We start from the raw sequence: 19,722 nt of genomic DNA, 5'->3' as shown, positions 1-19,722 counted from the left end.
GAAAATTATTTTCTCTCAGAAAATGAAAAATTAAATAAATAATCGTGTGCTACATTATTATTATTATTATTATTATTATTATTATTATTATTATTATTATCATAATTATCATTATCATTATTATTATTATTATTATTATTATTATTATTATTATTATCATAATTATCATTATCATTATTATTATTATTATTATTATTATTATTATTATTATTATTATTATTATTATCTTTTATTTACTTATAAAGCTCTAACATCTCCTCTGCTCTACTTTAAACACGCACACTAAAGTTGTAAGACTCGCGCCCTACTTTCAGTGGCGGAGGGAGACAGTGGGAGGCGCAAACTGCATCATGCGACATGAAATCGAAAGCAAACTTGTTGAGGAAATAACTAAAATCTTACTTGGGAGCCATATTGTCCTCACCAGCTACCTGCAAACTTCTTCGTCTGACTTCATCTGAACACTTGTGTTTCTTTACTTGTGCTGTACTTGTAGAGTCTGCTCAGCCATGTCTAAGACTTCTGCCCTGAAGATCAGCAGAGCGAATGCGGAGAAGGTGAGTGGATGTCCTGTTTTAATGCAAAAGTACAGAAGGCTACATGCGATAGCTATGTGCTAAAACACTTTTAAATAACTGGTTGTTTTAATGCAGATAGTTTCTGACAAACACGTTGGTAAAGCAGAGTCAGCTGCAGGTGGTGAAGCAGCAGAAAGTCTCCTCCTAAGAGGGGAAAAAACGAAAGTAACTCTTTTGTAGCATGACTCAGCAGCTTAAATAACATAATCATACACTTCATTCCAAACTTATTTATTTCTGTATTATTTTTCATTTTCTGAGAGGAAATAATTTTCTTTTGAGGCTTCAATAAAAATTTACAATAATACACAATAATAATAATAATAATAATAATAATAATGTAGCACACAATAATTTATTAAATTTTCATTTTTTGAGAGAAAATAATTTTCTGTTGAGGCATTTATTTTTGTAGTAAGCATACAGAAAATATATGATGCTATAGCTCTAAGTAAATAATAATAATAATAATAGTAATAATAATAATAATAATAATAATAATAATAATGATCATGTAGCACACTGTTATTTATTTATTTTATTTTTATTTTCTGAGAGAAAATAATTTTCTGTTGAGGCTTCAATAAAAATTGACAATAATACACAATTTTTCTACAATTATATTATTAAAAATATTTATATATCTTATTTATTTATTTATATTAACTTTGAAAATGTATTTATTTTTGCATTATTTTTTATTTATTTTTAAATGTTTTGATTCATTATTAAATTGTATATACTTATTTATTTCTGCATGGTTTGCCCCCTATTTATTTGTGTATTATTTTAAATTTTCTGAGAGAAAATAATTTTCTGTTGAGGCTTCAATAAAAATTGACAATAATACACAATTTTTCTACACATTTTCCATATGTGAAAAAAATATGTATATATATATATATATATCTTATTTATTTATTTATTTATTTATATTAACTTTGAAAATGTCTTTATTTTTGCATTATTTTTAAATGTTTTTATTCATTATTAAATTGTATGTATTTATTTATTTCTGCATGGTTTGCCCCCTATTTATTTCTCCAAACTTATTTATTTCTGTATTATTTTCTTTATACATTTGGTATAAAAACAAAACTCTTTTAAATAACTGGTTGTTTTATGCAGATTGTTTTTGGCAAACACGTTGGTAAAACAGAGTCAGCTATAGGTGGTGAAGCCTCCTGAGAGGAAAACGAAAGTAACTCTTTTGTAGCATGAATCAGCAGCTTAAATAACATAATGATACACTTCATTCCCATTTTCCACAGGTGGAAAGCTTCCGCCAGTCCCTGTACCATGAGGTTTGTTGACATTTATTCTGCTGGGTTTGTTTTTTATATATATAAATATATTATGTTGAATTACATTATTAAGTGATCCGTTTCATTCTGAAAAAGTCAGCTTTTTCAAAAACCAACATGGCTCTGTTCAAAATATTTGTTTCACAACAAAACTCCTCATCTCTCCTCTGACATCAGATGATTTTCTGCCACTTACACTTCATAGTGTTCAAACACAGAGAGAGAGACTGAAGGCTCATCTGTCACTGGATTTAAATTAATGCCTCTGACTGCAGTAAAATGCAGAAAAAATAAAATAGTGTCCAGCTCCTAACGTCTGTCATTAAAGGAATGTATAAAGATAAGACGCGTCTTCTGATTAATTTAAAAGATCTGACTTTTACAGAGAAATTTGTAGCTTTGTGTAGTATAACTTTTTGGGGGGTTTCTCGCCTTCTAAACATGCTCAAAATGTCAAATAACTTTAACCTTAAAGCTAAAAACAGTGCTGCGTTATGATGCTTTAGAATATAAAAATGTAAAACTTTCATTAGCCCCCAAAAAATAATAATCTAATAATCTAAGTGTTTATTTTTTGTCTGTTTGCAGGCAGATAATCTGTTCTCCTACTACATCCCCCGGAAGATTGTGCTGCTGGATGCTCTGCTGAAGGTCAGCAAGTTCAGTGTTTTAACACACAACCTCAATAACGCCTCACCTGTGAATTCTCTTCATCGTGTGTGTGTGTGTGTGTGTGTGTGTGTGTGTGTGTGTGTGTGTGTGTGTGTGTGTGTGTGTGTGTGTGTGTGTGTGTGTGTGTGTGTGTATTTTCAGGATGATGCCCTCAGTATCACGGACATGTCCTCACTCCAGGCTCCCCTGGACATCCCCATACCAGACCCTCCTTCCCCAGAGGACGAGGTGACCTCTCTCATTAACGGGTTTTACACAAGTTTGTGCTTTCATAGCTTTTAAAATAATCCACAAACAGGAATACTTTCCAAAGAGGGCTCGAACCAACCTGTTGCATTCAGCTCTCTTGAGAATAAAGTCATAACTTTACGAGGAAAAAAGTCGTAATATGAGAATAAAGTCACAACTTTACAAAAAAAAGTTGTAATATTACGAGAATAAAGTCATAACTTTACAAGAAAAAAAGTTGTAATATGAGAATAAAGTCATAACTGAACAAGAAAAAAATTCGTAATATTGCAAGAATGAAGTCATAACTTTATAGGTCCGTGTGGTTCTTTCTTCAGAATAAACTCAGTTTCTTGCACAATCTTTTCCAGGTCCTGATACTGATGATAATGTGGTGCTGATGTGCCAAAAGATGAAGTATTTGGTTATTTGTGAAACCTAAACTAAAGTAGAACTTCACAAGATGCTCCACGTTCCTCATTTTCACACTATTTCCCCTCTAAAATAACACGTAAATAATATATTATGACTTTATTCTCGCAATCTCAGATTTTTTTTCCCCTCAATGTGGCCCTAATACTCCGTCGTACCTTCAGTAGAATGAGTTAGTAGAAACAGACAGGAGTACCAGCATGGGAGCAAAGAAATGTACTGCTGTGGACGGGTTCAATTTCACCGCTGTACCTCGCTGTCAGACGGCCCTTTCTGTGGGGAACTGAAGCCGTTATCAATGCTCTTCAAACCCACCAGACTCCATTGACAAAAACAGCAATTTTACTTTGCAGAACAGAGGAGTTGCTGATCCACCGCTGCCTCGATCGGTTAGTTCGTTTGTGTTATATGGTGAGATGGTGAATTTGAAACAACCAAAGTCATACAATAACACAAACAAACTAACCGATCGAGGCAGCGGTGGATCAGCAGCTCCCCTGTTCTGCAAGGTAAAATCACTGCTTTTGTCAATGGAGTCTGGTGACTTTGAGAGCATAGATAACGGCTTCAGTTCCCTGTCGGAAACATAGACTGTATAGCTGTCTTACTGCAAGGTCACGCTGCGAAAATATCCTAAATATAGTGTACACTTAAGCTGATATTTATAAATACACTCAGTTGCCAGTTTATTAGGTACACTCGGCTAAAACTGCTGCAGTCTAATACAACAGTCTGGCAATAAATCCTCCCTTCATGAAGGTTTTAATGTTCAGACGTTGTTGAAGCTCTTTTTTAGGCCCAACCCTCATTATAAACACTCATTATTTAACTATTTATCAGTTACTTAAAAGAAACACCTGTCCGTATAAAGATGTCTCACATATATGACAAAAAATGTCCTGCAACGATTGTTGATGTTTGACCATGTTAAACGGATCTCACAGGAAATGGAGACGGATAAGAATGAAGATGATGAGAAGAAGAAGAAGAAAGGTAAACATATTGTTTTGTATCTGCACACAATGTACGTGACAGGTAATATAATAACGGTAATATCTCCTCACTGTCCAACAGCTCCTAAATGTGGCTTCATCAAGGGGAATGAGAAGATTACGACGCTTCTAGAGAGGGTGAAACCAGAGATCGTCGCTCTCAGAGAGACCATCATCACTGTAAGTGAATCACTCTCACAGTGACGATGAATGCTGAGCTTGTTTCCTCTAAAACACGGAACGATGTTGAAGTGTTGGTGTTCATTAAACTTCTGTTGTGTTACTGAAGGTCACCTGCTGGATTCAGCACCTCATCCCAAAAATAGAAGATGGAAATGACTTTGGGGTCGCCATCCAGGTACATGTGCATCCTGTCCGTGCACAGTGACACGATTTGGTCGAATTTGGTGACGTATTTATAAAATATAAATTTTTTTTTCACCACAGGAGAAAATCTTGGAGAGAATCGGTGCAGTGAAAACCAAAGTGGACGGTTTTCAGACCAACATCAACAAGTGGGTTTGATATAAATGTTGCTTTCTAGCATAGAGTGTGTGTAAGAAGTGGACGTAGTCTCAGCGACGTCACCCGCTGGTTTGTGGACAGTTTTGAAGCCTCGAGTTTGGCATTTTGACCGTCACCATCTTTGTTTTTGGCCGCCGCCATCTTTGTTTTTGGCCGCCGCCATCTTTGTTTTTGGCCGTCGCCATCTTTGTTTTTGGCCGCCGCCATCTTTGTTTTTGGCCGTCGCCATCTTTGTTTTTGGCCGTCGCCATCTTTGTTTTTTGGCCGCCGCCATCTTTGTTTTTGGCCGCCGCAATCTTTGTTTTTTGGCCGTCACCATCTTTGTTTTTTGGCCGTCGCCATCTTTGTTTTTGGCCGTCGCCATCTTTGTTTTTGGCCGTCGCCATCTTTGTTTTTGGCCGTCGCCATCTTGTTTTTTGGCCGTCGCCATCTTTGTTTTTGGCCGTCGCCATCTTTGTTTTTGGCCGTCGCCATCTTGTTTTTTGGCCGTCGCCATCTTTGTTTTTGGCCGTCGCCATCTTTGTTTTTGGCCGTCGCCATCTTTGTTTTTTGGCCGTCGCCATCTTTGTTTTTGGCCGTCGCCATCTTTGTTTTTGGCCGTCGCCATCTTGTTTTTTGGCCGTCGCCATCTTTGTTTTTGGCCGTCGCAATCTTTGTTTTTGGCCGTCGCCATCTTTGTTTTTTGGCCGCCGCCATCTTTGTTTTTGGCCGCCGCAATCTTTGTTTTTTGGCCGTCGCCATCTTTGTTTTTTGGCCGTCGCCATCTTTGTTTTTTGGCCGTCGCCATCTTTGTTTTTGGCCGTCGCCATCTTTGTTTTTGGCCGTCGCCATCTTTGTTTTTGGCCGTCGCCATCTTGTTTTTTGGCCGTCGCCATCTTTGTTTTTGGCCGTCGCCATCTTTGTTTTTGGCCGTCGCCATCTTGTTTTTTGGCCGTCGCCATCTTTGTTTTTGGCCGTCGCCATCTTTGTTTTTGGCCGTCGCCATCTTTGTTTTTTGGCCGTCGCCATCTTTGTTTTTGGCCGTCGCCATCTTTGTTTTTGGCCGTCGCCATCTTGTTTTTTGGCCGTCGCCATCTTTGTTTTTGGCCGTCGCAATCTTGTTTTTTGGCCGTCGCCATCTTTGTTTTTGGCCGTCACCATCTTTGTTTTTGGCCGCCGCCATCTTTGTTTTTGGCCGCCGCCATCTTTGTTTTTTGGCCGCCGCCATCTTTGTTTTTTGGCCGTCGCCATCTTTGTTTTTGGCCGTCGCCATCTTGTTTTTTGGCCGTCGCCATCTTGTTTTTTGGCCGTTTCCATCTTGTTTTTGTGGCCATCGCCGTCTTTGTATTTGTCTTTGGCTGTCGTCATCTTGGTTTCTCGCGTCGCCATCTTGTTTTTTGGTCGTTGCTGTCTTTGTCTTTGGCCGTCGCCATCTTTGTTTTTGGCCGTCGCCATCTTTATTTTTGGCCGCCGCCATCTTTGTTTTTGGCCGTCGCCATCTTTGTTTTTGGCCGTCGCCATCTTTGTTTTTTGGCCGCCGCCATCTTTGTTTTTGGCCGCCGCCATCTTTGTTTTTGGCCGCCGCAATCTTTGTTTTTGGCCGTCGCCATCTTTGTTTTTGGCCGCCGCAATCTTTGTTTTTTGGCCGTCGCCATCTTTGTTTTTTGGCCGTCGCCATCTTTGTTTTTTGGCCGTCGCCATCTTTGTTTTTGGCCGTCGCCATCTTTGTTTTTGGCCGTCGCCATCTTGTTTTTTGGCCGTCGCCATCTTTGTTTTTGGCCGTCGCCATCTTGTTTTTTGGCCGTCGCCATCTTTGTTTTTGGCCGTCGCCATCTTTGTTTTTGGCCGTCGCCATTTTTGTTTTTTGGCCGTCGCCATCTTTGTTTTTGGCCGTCGCCATCTTTGTTTTTGGCCGTCGCCATCTTGTTTTTTGGCCGTCGCCATCTTTGTTTTTGGCCGTCGCCATCTTGTTTTTTGGCCGTCGCCATCTTTGTTTTTGGCCGTCACCATCTTTGTTTTTGGCCGCCGCCATCTTTGTTTTTGGCCGCCGCCATCTTTGTTTTTTGGCCGCCGCCATCTTTGTTTTTTGGCCGTCGCCATCTTTGTTTTTGGCCGTCGCCATCTTGTTTTTTGGCCGTCGCCATCTTGTTTTTTGGCCGTTTCCATCTTGTTTTTGTGGCCATCGCCGTCTTTGTATTTGTCTTTGGCTGTCGTCATCTTGGTTTCTCGCGTCGCCATCTTGTTTTTTGGTCGTTGCTGTCTTTGTCTTTGGCCGTCACCATCTTGGTTTTTTGGTCGTCGGCGTCTAGGTTTTTTGGTCGTCACTGTCTCTGCAGGTTTAAGGCTCTTCAGCGTTGGCTTCACTTCTCAGACCTGCAGGTTGACCACTGTTTACCAGTAGATTGTGTTTAGTTCACCAGCTGTTTTGGCAGACAAATAATTAACATCACTTTAATTAGTAATGCAGGATTTTTAGACTCTTTCTAAAATCAGAAAACGTATCATTTTTATGTTAATTTTGGACACAGATTGACATGTCCTGATTTTGCTTAAAACCATTTCTGTTGACTTGTTTAGGTATTTCTTAGAGAGGGGAGATGCTGTGGGAAAAGCTTCCAAAGAGACTCATGTGGTGAGTGTTCACGATGTATCTACGAACTAGTATTGATATCTCTTCTTCCTCTGTGCCACAGAGCTCCATTAAAACACATCAATCATTCTGTTGATAATATTATTTTATTGAATATTTTTAACTAAAATTCTGGCCAGATGTTACACATTGCACCTTTAAAGCTTTTATAAAACTCCTGGAAATACCTTTAACTTCGCTTTCTCTCCCTCCAGATGGACTACCGCTCGCTGGTCCACGAGAAGGACGAGGCCATCTACTCTGAGATCAGAGTCATTGTTCTCGACATTCGCGGCTTCTACGTAAGTCGGACTGATCCTCAGTAAGTAGTATTTACCGCCATGCTGTCATGGAAGAAGAGAATTTAAACCGTTCTTTCTACCCGTTTGCTGCAGGCCGAGCTTTATGACATCATCAACAAGAATCTGGAGAAGGTGACCAATCCAAAAGGAGAGGAGAAACCTTCCATGTACTGAAGCTGGAGGACGGACCGATTCACTTTCTATTCAATACTTCTCTCTCTGGTCAGTGATGCTGCATGTGCATTACTCATTTTTGCGTATTCCTCTCAAAAATAACTGGATGAAAGCTACTAATCTCTGCTGTTGTACGATGACACTCTGGTTTCGGTACCGACACTTGCACTAAATTTAAGTTGTACAACTATGAATTTAAAAAAATGAATAAAGAAAGGCTTGTTTTTGTTTCAAACTCTGCAATTCTCATTTATTTGGTAATTTAACCTTTTTTATATTTAACAAATTAATTTCCACAACTGAGCAGAAGTTTCTAAAAAACTTTTTTTCACTTGTGCCCCCTTTAAAATGAAGCACTGGTGGGACACTCTGAAAATACTCCACTACAAGTTAAAGAAGTGGTAACTAAGTACAATTTTGAGGCACTTGTACTTCACTTGAGTATTTCCATTTTCTGCTACGATGAAGGTCTTAAATGACCCGAATTGACGACTTGAAAGAATACTGTGCTGCACTATTCTTAGACCTATAACATTATAAATGATGAAATCTGTGTGGGTCACATTTTCCTTGATAAGTGAGCACATGGGGAATGTTATATCAAATGTCCAGTAGGTGGTGATATCATACCAGTTATAGTATAGTTTACTGTTTGCTAGCGGTGTTGATCCTCCAGAGTAAAAATACAGAAGAATAAAAAGTTATGAGGGCAGAAACATTCAGGATTTTGAACAATCACTGACAGAAAAATGACTCATATGATAACAAAGACTTCAAATATGGTGGGAGGGAGAGGCAGACACATTTTGTTCCATGCTAAAAAAAAGTTTAAACCAGATTCAGTCTAAATGTCATATTTTTTAGTTACTAGTGATATTGAATATTGTACTATTAAAATTAGTTTTCCATTTACATATTCCTGTATTTTTAAGCTTTTTAAAAGGGACAATTTGTATGGAGGACAACACCTAAAAAAAATAATAAAATATAATAATAATTATTATCATAATAAATAATAAAAATGGTGAGATAAAAGATTAATATGCCATTAAATGTACCAAAGATAATATTAAAAATAAATATAGGCATTAATTAAATGACAAATTGTGACATGAATTGATATTTGTTTTAATTTGTTTCTTTATTTAAGAAGAAGAAGAAACCTTTATTTGTCATAGTACATACATGACATTTTAACTCTGCATTTAACCCATCCTAAGTATTCCCCTATTTATCTACTAGTGTATTAATTTTCCCTTTTAATAATTTAATTCTTTTTAGATTAAATTTATTTTTGCATTTAATTTTTATCCATTTAAAATGTATTCTTTAATTTATTTGTTAATTATTAAAGGTATTATGTATTTATTTGTGTATTTATTTCCATGAATAAATACATTTAATGATGAATAAATACATTTAAAAATAAATTTTAAGTGAATAAAAACATAAATAAATAAATTTAAGTTAATAAAATAGATAAATAATTAAAAGGGAAAATTGAATAAAAGAGTAGATAAATAAGGGAATTAATACAAAGGTAAATAAATAAATAAAGAAGCAAATCAAAAAAATCAATTTGTCACGTTATCAGTTAAATAATGCACAAATATATTTGTAATATTATTTTTAGTACATTTAATGGCATATTCATTTATTTATTGAATAATTTATTAATTTATTTTAGATTTCGGCAGTTTCTGTCCTCCATAAATTTGACCCTAAATGTAATAAGGGGGGATAAATTAAGCAAACCACGTTTTGTGTCACACAGATAAATAGAAATGTATTCATCTTCCACTTATTTTTAGTTTCAGAGGATTTTGGGGAAACAAGGCGGCTCTATTATAACATTAAAAACAACATTTCCCTCATGTCCTCTAAACCTATTCAAGTACCATTTCATAACCTCGGTGTCGGTGCAGGTGAAGCCCTGAGAAGTGTGTAGGATAAGTATTTAAATCACTGTGTCCGACTGGATCTGAGTGGTGGAGTTACCAGAGACCACAGAGACACAGAGTTTACAACACAACTGGGTTTTATTTACAGCCATCATGCCATCACAGTTTACAACAATCGCTTCATTTGACAGAATCCATGCAGCAATTTAAAAAACAACATGATATAAAAACATAGAAATCCTCGATTAAATGCTTCATAACAAACAATCAAGTTCACGGTATTGAATTTTATATTAATTAGTAAATAAATCACATTCCAGCCCTTTATTGATCTGGTCTGATACGTGCACTGTGCAGTTATTTTAATATCTCGTCCACTGTCTGCATTAGCCTTTCCACTTGATGTGAACATAATAGAGCATGAGGATGACCATCATATACTAGATTTATGACTAGAAGAACTTGACACAGTGTTGAGCTGCATCTCAAATTAATCTTCAGGTTCCCAGCTTTCAGATGATGTTCACCACTTCTATGTGACATCTACTGTTGACCTGCTATCTCCCTCTAAAGACCCCCTTTCTCCTCCCAACCCCTCTAAAACAAGAGGGCAGAATATTAAGGGGTTAATGACAATGATTTTCTGCAAGTTACACATAGAACCTTTGAGGAGCCCATAAGAACACACCTTACTTTCTTTCATACATTTAATATAATTGTCTTTTCTTTACTGATTCCAAACACTGTAAGGTAAAAATGTTAACATGATGCAGTGGGTTATGTATCTGCAGTTATCCTGTACGGTAGCCTCTTGGGGCAAAAACCGTGGCCACTAATGGTTGGGGAATGTTTTGTCGACCATTAGAGCTTAGGGTCCCACATCTATACGTCTCTGCTCCATAGACTCTCATGCAATCATTTCAGATTTTCTTCATTTCCGGGCTGGTTTTGAGGATTTCGAGCTAGTTGTGGTTAAACGTTGTGTAATAGAGATACCCGTTACCCGGAGCATGGATGTATAAAGAGAACTGGATACAGCGTTGGAGGCGGGGTCCCGTTCATTCCTATGAGAGTGTCTCAGCGGCTCATGAAGCCTAAATGGCTCGACTTCCACCTGGAAAAGTACCCGGATCTTGGGCACGTGGAACATGCGCAGTAGCGTCCGCTCGGTCACGTGACTCGGTCACGGGGTCACAACGTCACGCCGTCGTCACGGTCTGGGTCTCATTCACATGAACGGAGGAAGGGAAATAACTCTGGATTCAGCTATTAGTGCGTTTTACAACTTTTGGGACTTTTAGGATTAGAGTGTTCGTACTGGGGAGTTGATTCACCGAAAAAAAAATTATCCGCTGAGTTACAGACGTCTCTTCCCCAACGTGAGTCTACGAGAAAAAGTATTTTTGGGTCCAATGGCATCACGTGACGGACACGGAAGTTGCAGTACCACCGTTTGGCCACTATGAAAGTTGGGATCGACAACCGGCGCTCTTCCTGGGGGGCTTGACCCGGAGAGGTTGGAAGGAGATATACGTTTCTAAAACGTTACGTTTCTACAACATTAGCAGAATACGCTAGCACATCATTAAATAGCGTTAGCACTATGCTCCGCTAGATACTGAATGTATAAACATGCTGCTTTTGCTTTGCAATAATTGTAACAGTGAATAAAGACCTACCCGGCTTTACAGGAACGGTGTTCTTCCTTAATTTCATTGTTGGTCTTAGACCACATTCAGTCTAAATGTCATATTGAATGTTTTTCTAGTTAGCAGTGATATCGAACCATGAAATTAGTTTCCATTTAAATACTCCAGCAGAAAAACATCATACTTAAAATAAAAGGTATCTTTCCTGTATATAAATGTAAATAGATAAACAGTTTTGGGGTAAATAAATCAGCTCTATCACAACATTAAGGATAACATTTCCGTCACTAAATCCATACATGTATTCATAACCTCGGTGTCGGTGCAGGTGAAGCCCTGAGAAGTGGAGGATAAGTATTTAAGTCACTGTGTCTGACGGGATCTGTGCGGTGGAGTTACCAGAGACCATAGAGAGTTTACAACGCAACTCCACTGCATGCACCAGCTGTTCATTTAGCCTCAGGTCAACCCCAGATGTTTACAGAGGAAGGGGTCGGCCTCACAGAGGAACTCGATCATCTCTGAACTGGCAGCTTCGCCTTTCTTCCTCACTGTGTCGATCACAAAACGAGCTTTGTCGCTATTGATTTGAATCACGTCTGCCGACTCCCTCTCAGAATCACCAATCACCTTTTTCTCTAACAGTTTGTCCAGCAGACTTTTGAGAACAGGTCCTGATATCCCATCGATGAAGCTGCTCCGGATGTCCATCAGCCTCTCAGGAGGAGGTAGATTCAGAGCGCTCCTTCGTCCTCCGGTGGATGAAAGACAAACTCTTCTTTCCCAGACGATGTTGGAGCTGTTGGTGTCTCTAAGAAGCAGCTTGATGTGTTTCATTATTGTTTCCCATTCCACCTGTAATGACACAATGTAGTTATCATAGTTGTCACAGTCAAACTCTGCTTTTGTTGGTTGGACCAGAACCGAGTCGTCTTCAGGACAAGTGGACAGAGAGTATTCCTGCTTCGGTTGCAGTTTACAGTGTGGGGATGTCTCTATGTAGCGCTCATCTCCGTCTAACTTCTTCCTGAAGCGCAGCACATCCTGGAGCACCACGTTCCTCGGTAGCAACAACACATTGAGGAGGGATTCAGGATCAGGATCAGCTGGAGGCTTGTAGAACAGCAGCACCAGCGCTCGGACCGGGTCAGCTGGCGAGTCTTCATCCTTGACGTTACCGAAAGCAGAAAACCCCGTGATGTTTATAATAACGTGAGTTTCTGTTATCTCATGAGGGCTGATGAACTCAACGTCCTCATCGGTCACATGAGCAACGGACAAGAAGTCACCTCTACCTGTGGAGCGGATCTCACAGTGCGGCAGATGAAGCCGACACACCGACTGCTGCACACATTTGATGTCAAACAGTGGCCCTGCAGGCCTCTTGTGATGCTGGACCAGGAGCCTCCTGCTCCAAGGGACAGTCCTGTAAACCAGGACCCCTTCTCCCTCCATGTGAAACACCAGGCCTGTCACACTGCACTGGTACAGGCCTGGGCCGGAGCACTGGAACCTGTAGGTTTCATCGTGTTCATCATCAGTGATATCAGGTGTGAACTCCTCAAAGCTGCTTTCTAACAGCATGTCAGGTAAGCTTCCAGCTCCTGTAACGGTGTTTTCAGAGGTTATTTGACTCAATGAAGGCATGCTGTGAGAGCGAGGCAGGCCGCTGGAGTCTCTCCTGCTCCAACGAGGATCTGACGAGAAGATTTGGAGGTGTGAATGGGCTGGCAGGGTGTTTGTGACGGAGCAGTTTGCAGCTGTAACAGGTACATCCATGTCCGGCGGGGCATCACCGTCTCCTCCTGGCTCAGACTGCTCAGACAGCTCATATACATCTTGTGTCCTGCTTCCATCAGAGCAGACAGTTGAGGCCTGGTCACTAGAGGCACTTGATTCACTACATGTGCAACCAGACAGCTCATCATTAAAGTCATAAACATCTTCTTCAGAGGAGCTGGTGGAGAGTTGAAAGCTGGAAGGACCAGCTGCTGCATACAGCTCCATATCCCTGGTATCATCCTGATTGACTCCTGGCGTACCACCTGCTGCAGAGGAGTGTTTTTTTGTCATTCCTGCTTCTGTGAGTGTACCAGGTAGAGGTTGATCAAACGGGTACTGTAAAGGATGAGGGAACAAATGGGTATAGCCAAAACCGAAACTTTGGGGGGGATAGAAAGGATGAACAGGGAAATCAGGTGAGGAGTCCCCGTAAAATGTCCTGTTGTTGAGTCGGGTTAAATCTCGCCCAGATGATCCAAAGACAGGAGGACGGAAACCCAAAAGGTCAGAAAGTTCCTTGTCTTTTATTTGTTCTGCAGCGCTGTAGGTCACATTCCGACCGTCCAGAGGGCTATTTTCTGCATCAATTGTGAATAAGTTTCTTGGGGCAGGTTTGTGGGGCCAAGGTATTTGATGGACAGAAACGTCTGTGAACCCGGATAAACCTGGCAGAGGTTCTGGTTGATTCAGTTCAGATGGTGTTTCCGGGAGAGAACTAAAGTTGGTAAATCCGTTGTCTTTTAGTTGTTCTCCAGAGCATGTACCACGCTTGTGTTTTGGGGGAGAAGGATTAAGAAAACTGGGGCTGCCATGTTCTGACACACTATCATCTGTGAATAACCTTTTCAGGGAAAGTTTTTTGGAAGGTTTGTTCGGCCAACGTCTTTGATGGCCAGAAATGTCTGTGAACTCCGAAAACCCTGGCAAAGGTTCTGGTTGACTCAGTTCAGATGGTCTTTTAAAGACATCACTGGATAATCCGAGGAATTTGTTGTCTTTTAGTTGTTCTCCAGTGCTGTTGGTCACACTCCGACCATCCAGAGGGCCTTTTTCTGCATCAAATGTGGATACATTTCTCATTCCTGCTTCTGTAAGTGTACCAGGTGGAGGTTGATCTAACAGGTAGTCAGAGGAATCAGTGAAAGAAATTATAGAGCTGTGTTCTTTCTTGAGGCTTTTCTTACTTCGATCCATACCCAATTGGGGCATAGCACCATACCGCCCGAGGGGAACAGGGGGAACCAAATGGGGCAGAGGATGGTAGAAAGCCAAAAGGTCAGAAAGTTCCTTGTCTTTTATTTGTTCTGCAGCGCTGTAGGTCACACTCCGACCGTCCAGAGGGCCTTTTTCTGCATCAATTGTGAATAAGTTTCTCGGGGCAGGTTTGTGGGGCCAAGGTATTTGATGGACAGAAACGTCTGTGAACCCGGATAAACCTGGCAGAGGTTCTGGTTGATTCAGTTCAGATGGTGTTTCCGGGAGAGAACTAAAGTCGGAAAATTCGTTGTCTTTTAGTTGTTCTCCAGAGCATGTACCACGCTTGCGTTTTGGGGGAGAAGGATTAAGAAAACTGGGGCTGCCATGTTCTGACACACTATCATCTGTGAATAACCTTTTCAGGGAAAGTTTTTTGGAAGGTTTGTTCGGCCAACGTCTTTGATGGCCAGGAATGTCTGTGAACTCCGAAAACCCTGGCAAAGGTTCTGGTTGACTCAGTTCAGATGGTCTTTTAAAGACATCACTGGATAATCCGAGGAATTTGTTGTCTTTTAGTTGTTCTCCAGTGCTGTTGGTCACACTCCGACCATCCAGAGGGCCTTTTTCTGCATCAAATGTGGATACATTTCTCATTCCTGCTTCTGTGAGTGTACCAGGTGGAGGTTGATCTAACAGGTAGTCAGAGGAATCAGTGAAAGAAATTATAGAGCTGTGTTCTTTCTTGAGGCTTTTCTTACTTCGATCCATACCCAATTGGGGCATAGCACCATACCGCCCGAGGGGAACAGGGGGAACCAAATGGGGCAGAGGATGGTAGAAAGCCAAAAGGTCAGAAAGTTCCTTGTCTTTTATTTGTTCTGCAGCGCTGTAGGTCACACTCCGACCGTCCAGAGGGCCTTTTTCTGCATCAATTGTGAATAAGTTTCTCGGGGCAGGTTTGTGGGGCCAAGGTATTTGATGGACAGAAACGTCTGTGAACCCGGATAAACCTGGCAGAGGTTCTGGTTGATTCAGTTCAGATGGTGTTTCCGGGAGAGAACTAAAGTCGGAAAATTCGTTGTCTTTTAGTTGTTCTCCAGAGCATGTACCACGCTTGCGTTTTGGGGGAGAAGGATTAAGAAAACTGGGGCTGCCATGTTCTGACACACTATCATCTGTGAATAACCTTTTCAGGGAAAGTTTTTTGGAAGGTTTGTTCGGCCAACGTCTTTGATGGCCAGGAATGTCTGTGAACTCCGAAAACCCTGGCAAAGGTTCTGGTTGACTCAGTTCAGATGGTCTTTTAAAGACATCACTGGATAATCCGAGGAATTTGTTGTCTTTTAGTTGTTCTCCAGTGCTGTTGGTCACACTCCGACCATCCAGAGGGCCTTTTTCTGCATCAAATGTGGATACATTTCTCATTCCTGCTTCTGTAAGTGTACCAGGTGGAGGTTGATCTAACAGGTAGTCAGAGGAATCAGTGAAAGAAATTATAGAGCTGTGTTCTTTCTTGAGGCTTTTCTTACTTCGATCCATACCCAATTGGGGCATAGCACCATACCGCCCGAGGGGAACAGGGGGAACCGAATGGGGCAGAGGATTGTAGAGAGCCAAAAAGTCAGAAAATTCTTTGTCTTTTAGTTGTTCTCCAGCGCTGCATTTCACGCTCTGACCGTCCAGAGGGCCTTTTTCTGCATCAATTGTGGATAACTTTCTCGGGGCAGGTTGAGGGTTATAAACATATGCGGGCCTGGATAAACCAAACCGAGGTCCTGGTTGACTGAGTTCAGATGGTGTTTCCAAGAGAGAACTGAAGTCGGATAATTTGTTGCCTTTTAGTTGTTCTCCAGCTTTTCCCTTTTTTTGTTCCATCTTTTCTTTTTTCTCACACAGAAACTTTTAAAACATCTTCTTCACATTGGCTACTGTGTTTTTCACCCGGTCCTAAAAATGAAGCAGAGAACGGAGAATAAAAATGTATTTTTAAACATAAACTTGTTTTTAGATTTTCAAATATAATTCTACATTGGTGTTAACCACATGTAACACAGTTGATAATCTAATATAAGTAAACATTAACAACTCTTGTCCATCTTTATAATACAGGCTACAACCTTGTCACAGTTTAGGAAAGCACATTGCTATCTCCAGATAATCTGCCAATTAAAATAAAAAATATAAAAAATAAATGTGGCCATTGATTGAAAATGTGACATAAATTGATATTTCTGTTTTAATTAGCTTCTTTATTTATCGTTGTATTAATTCCCTTTTTTATTTACTGCATTTAGTTTTATTATTTTTTAATTTAATTATTTTTTTGCATTCTTACTTTATTCTCATATTACAACTTTTTTTCTCGTAAACTTCTGACTCTATTCTCATAATACAACTTTTTTCTCTTAATATGACTTTTTTCACTTATACTTGTGACTTTATACTCATATTACAATTTTCTTTCTCTTAAATTTATGACTTCATTCTCATAATACGACTTTTTTCTCTTAATCTTCTGACTTTATTCACTTAAACTTATGACTTTATTCTCATAATATTATTACTTTTTTCTCATATTATGTCCTTTTTCTCGTAAACTTGTGACTTCATTCTCATAATATTATGTCCTTTTTTTTCTTAAACTTATGACTTTATTCTCATAATATTTCGACTTTATACTCATAATATTACAACTTTTTTCTCTTAAACTTATGACTTTATTCTCATACATCTCTTTGGTGTGATAGAAACCCTCCGATCCCTTCATTTCTACAGTCAAACAGCCAGTTTAGGGTGTGTCTATGTGTTGACATCAGCGTTGTACTTACCAGGAAAAGGCCGGTTAAAGGCCGGTCTACAGGCCGGCCTCTGGGTCGCTGTGTGGGCTTGAACAGATGAGGTCCCTCGGTGGAGTCTGATGAAGTCGGACTGACGGACTTTATTACTTCATCAGCGCGGATATTTGTCCATCACAGTTGTTTGTGTGTACCGTGAACTCTCAGTTCACGTCAGGCTTCTGTGTCAGCGAGCTGAAAGTCTAAGGAAGCTCATATTTTACTTTCGGTTTCAGAAGCTATCGCGATATTTTGTTGTGGAGAGAAATAACACCTGCTGACTATCAACCAAACCCCCATGCTCTGTTTGAGAAAGAACGTTAACCAAACAAACAGGAAGTAGAACTGTCTGGGAGGAGATAGAGATGACTTGTTTACCCCAAAACTTTTGAAAAAGAAATAACTTTAAGATCAATAAAGGTGTATTTATCTGTGTGTCATAATGTAACATGTAATGTGGTTTCCCCCCTTATTAGGGTCAAACTGACCAGTTTATTCAATGACACAAACCTGACTGTTACCTCTGTGTACAGAGACAAAGAGACAATCCAGGCACAAAGACATCCGACTTTTCTAACGTAATAAAACAGACATATTAAAAGAGAATTCTGCAGTGTTGCAGAAATAGAAATATTAAACACCTGATTCCTGCTCTAACCAGGAAGGATGATACAAATAACACCAACAGACAAATCAAATAAAAGCTGATATTATAGACTGATAAAAATAATAATAATAATAATAATAATAATAATAATAAAAATAAAAATAATAATAATAATAATAATAATAATAATAATATTAATAATAATAATAATAATAAAAATAATAATAATAATAATAATAATAGCTGTGACTGAGCAGCTGTATGGGACAAATATCTGGACCGGATTTTTCCTCAAATCCAAACTTGGGACAGAAAATGAGAAAAGAGGAAGAAAACAAAAAAAACTTTTGGCCAATTAATAAAAAGCAAAGTTACACAAATGTTTTTATGATTCATTCGTGAGTGAGTGTCGGTCATCAGTCATCTGCAGCCGTGTGGCTCTATGGATGATCCACCACTTTGGTCCAGACAGAGATGAACAAGAGAAAACTTCATTTACTCAGAGGGGGATAGTTGTAGCAGCAGTCGCAGCTCAACGAGGGAACGAGTGCAAATAAAACTAAATATCAGTACGGTGTCATAGTGTCATAAATATAACTGGTTTACAGTAAGAAGGAAAGGAAGCGAGGAGATAGGAGGAGGAAAGAGTGAAGGAGTTCCTCACCTGAAGGTGAAACAGCCATCATCAGGTGTGTGGAGTCATGCTGACTCCTGCTGGAGGACAGAGGTCCTGCAGGAGGACAGAGGTCCTGCAGGAGGACAGAGGTCCTGCTGGAGGACAGAGGTCCTGCAGGAGGACAGAGGTCCTGCTGGAGGACAGAGGTCCTGCTGGAGGACAGAGGTCCTGCTGGAGGACAGAGGTTCTGCAGGAGGACAGAGGTCCTGCCGGAGGACAGAGGTCCTGCAGGAGGACAGAGGTCCTGCAGGAGGACAGAGGTCCTGCTGGAGGACAGAGGTCCTGCTGGAGGACAGAGGTCCTGCTGGAGGACAGAGGTCCTGCAGGAGGACAGAGGTCCTGCCGGAGGACAGAGGTCCTGCCGGAGGACAGAGGTCCTGGAGGAGGACAGAGGTCCTGCTGGAGAGGAGAGGAGAGGAAGTGATGAGAGAAACTCACACTGACAGAGTGAAAGGACTCATTTCTGCTTCCCACCTGCTCCACACACACTCACAGGAAGCAGGAGATGCCGGTCGGTCGTCAGGCTGACTGCTTCCTTCCTGGAGGCTGGCAGCCCTCCACCGTCTGGTCCACATCAGCTTCAGTCTGCAACACACGTTATACATTTTACATTTATTATTCAGGGATGAAGATGAGGACGTGTTTAAAGAACTGCTCTGATATCAACGGACTCGTTTTAGGCTGATAAATGTTTGAAGTCCACGTCTTTAACTGTCATACGAACAGTTACAGCGGAGGCTCCCTCCGACTCTTACTACAATATCAATAAACAGAAAAAAATGAGAATTCAAGACATAAAATAGTGCAGGAGTTCAAATATAGGAATACATTTATAATAAAATAAAATAAAAACATACAGACTGGTGTACAGCAGTGATGAAATTATTGAATTGTAATATAGACAGTATAAAATAAATACATATGTGAACTACAGTGTACCAGTGTGGGGCAGTAAATGTGACATTAGGCCTGTCATGATAACTTCTTCTGTTGGACGATATATCGTCCCAGAAGTAAGTGTGATAATCAATATTATTGTCATTTTAAGACCATTTTCTGAAACTGATATGATGATAATATAATAGCATAATAATTACGTTTGTCAATCGATTGAAATAGTTAATCGTGATTAATCGCAAATTAATCACACATTTATTCTTATGAGTTTTTCCTCGCCAAAATTTAGCGTAGGTTTAGAGTGTTATTTATCCTCCTTGGCGACAAGCTTGTGGCGGTACTGAGTTCCCCAGACTTTAGTTGT

At 40.0% G+C, this 19,722-nt stretch overlaps 1 protein-coding gene and 1 long non-coding RNA gene across 3 annotated transcripts; both read left to right on the top strand.

Annotated features, from left to right (window-relative positions):
• The first annotated feature begins 345 nt into the window (after positions 1-345).
• On the top strand, positions 346-8,053 carry psme2 (proteasome activator subunit 2). Of its 2 annotated transcripts, none has more exons than XM_037756548.1 (11): positions 346-557; positions 1,850-1,882; positions 2,471-2,533; positions 2,696-2,782; positions 4,159-4,207; positions 4,286-4,386; positions 4,496-4,564; positions 4,654-4,721; positions 7,288-7,342; positions 7,555-7,641; positions 7,735-8,053. In XM_037756548.1, exons 1-11 carry the CDS (start codon positions 510-512, stop codon positions 7,813-7,815), a joined length of 741 nt encoding a protein of 246 aa, XP_037612476.1. In that variant the 5' UTR covers positions 346-509; the 3' UTR covers positions 7,816-8,053. The 2 variants fall into 2 exon arrangements, with proteins under 2 accessions (XP_037612476.1, XP_037612477.1); XM_037756549.1 differs by having other exon boundaries at positions 350-557; positions 4,289-4,386.
• Positions 8,054-13,709: 5,656 nt separating this feature from the next.
• On the top strand, positions 13,710-14,673 carry LOC119480395. Its single transcript, XR_005204911.1, has 3 exons — positions 13,710-13,871; positions 14,132-14,407; positions 14,630-14,673. It is a non-coding gene; the product is annotated as an uncharacterized LOC119480395 (long non-coding RNA).
• Positions 14,674-19,722: the final 5,049 nt, after the last annotated feature.

This window comes from Sebastes umbrosus, chromosome 21 (assembly GCF_015220745.1).
Source record: "Sebastes umbrosus isolate fSebUmb1 chromosome 21, fSebUmb1.pri, whole genome shotgun sequence".
Lineage (NCBI taxonomy): Eukaryota > Metazoa > Chordata > Actinopteri > Perciformes > Sebastidae > Sebastes > Sebastes umbrosus.
The sequence above is the reverse complement of the archived record's forward strand: the minus strand, read 5'-3'. Positions and strand labels throughout refer to the sequence as shown.

What these genes read in the sequence shown, in the direction of transcription:
- psme2 (XM_037756548.1), top strand. Translation starts at nt 510, where the DNA reads ATGTCTAAGACTTCTGCCCTGAAGATCAGCAGAGCGAATGCGGAGAAG. An exon ending in CTTCCAAAGAGACTCATGTG is followed by an intron (nt 7,343 to 7,554) that starts GTGAGTGTTCAC and finishes CTCTCCCTCCAG; the next exon opens with ATGGACTACCGCTCGCTGGT. An exon ending in TCGACATTCGCGGCTTCTAC is followed by an intron (nt 7,642 to 7,734) that starts GTAAGTCGGACT and finishes CGTTTGCTGCAG; the next exon opens with GCCGAGCTTTATGACATCAT.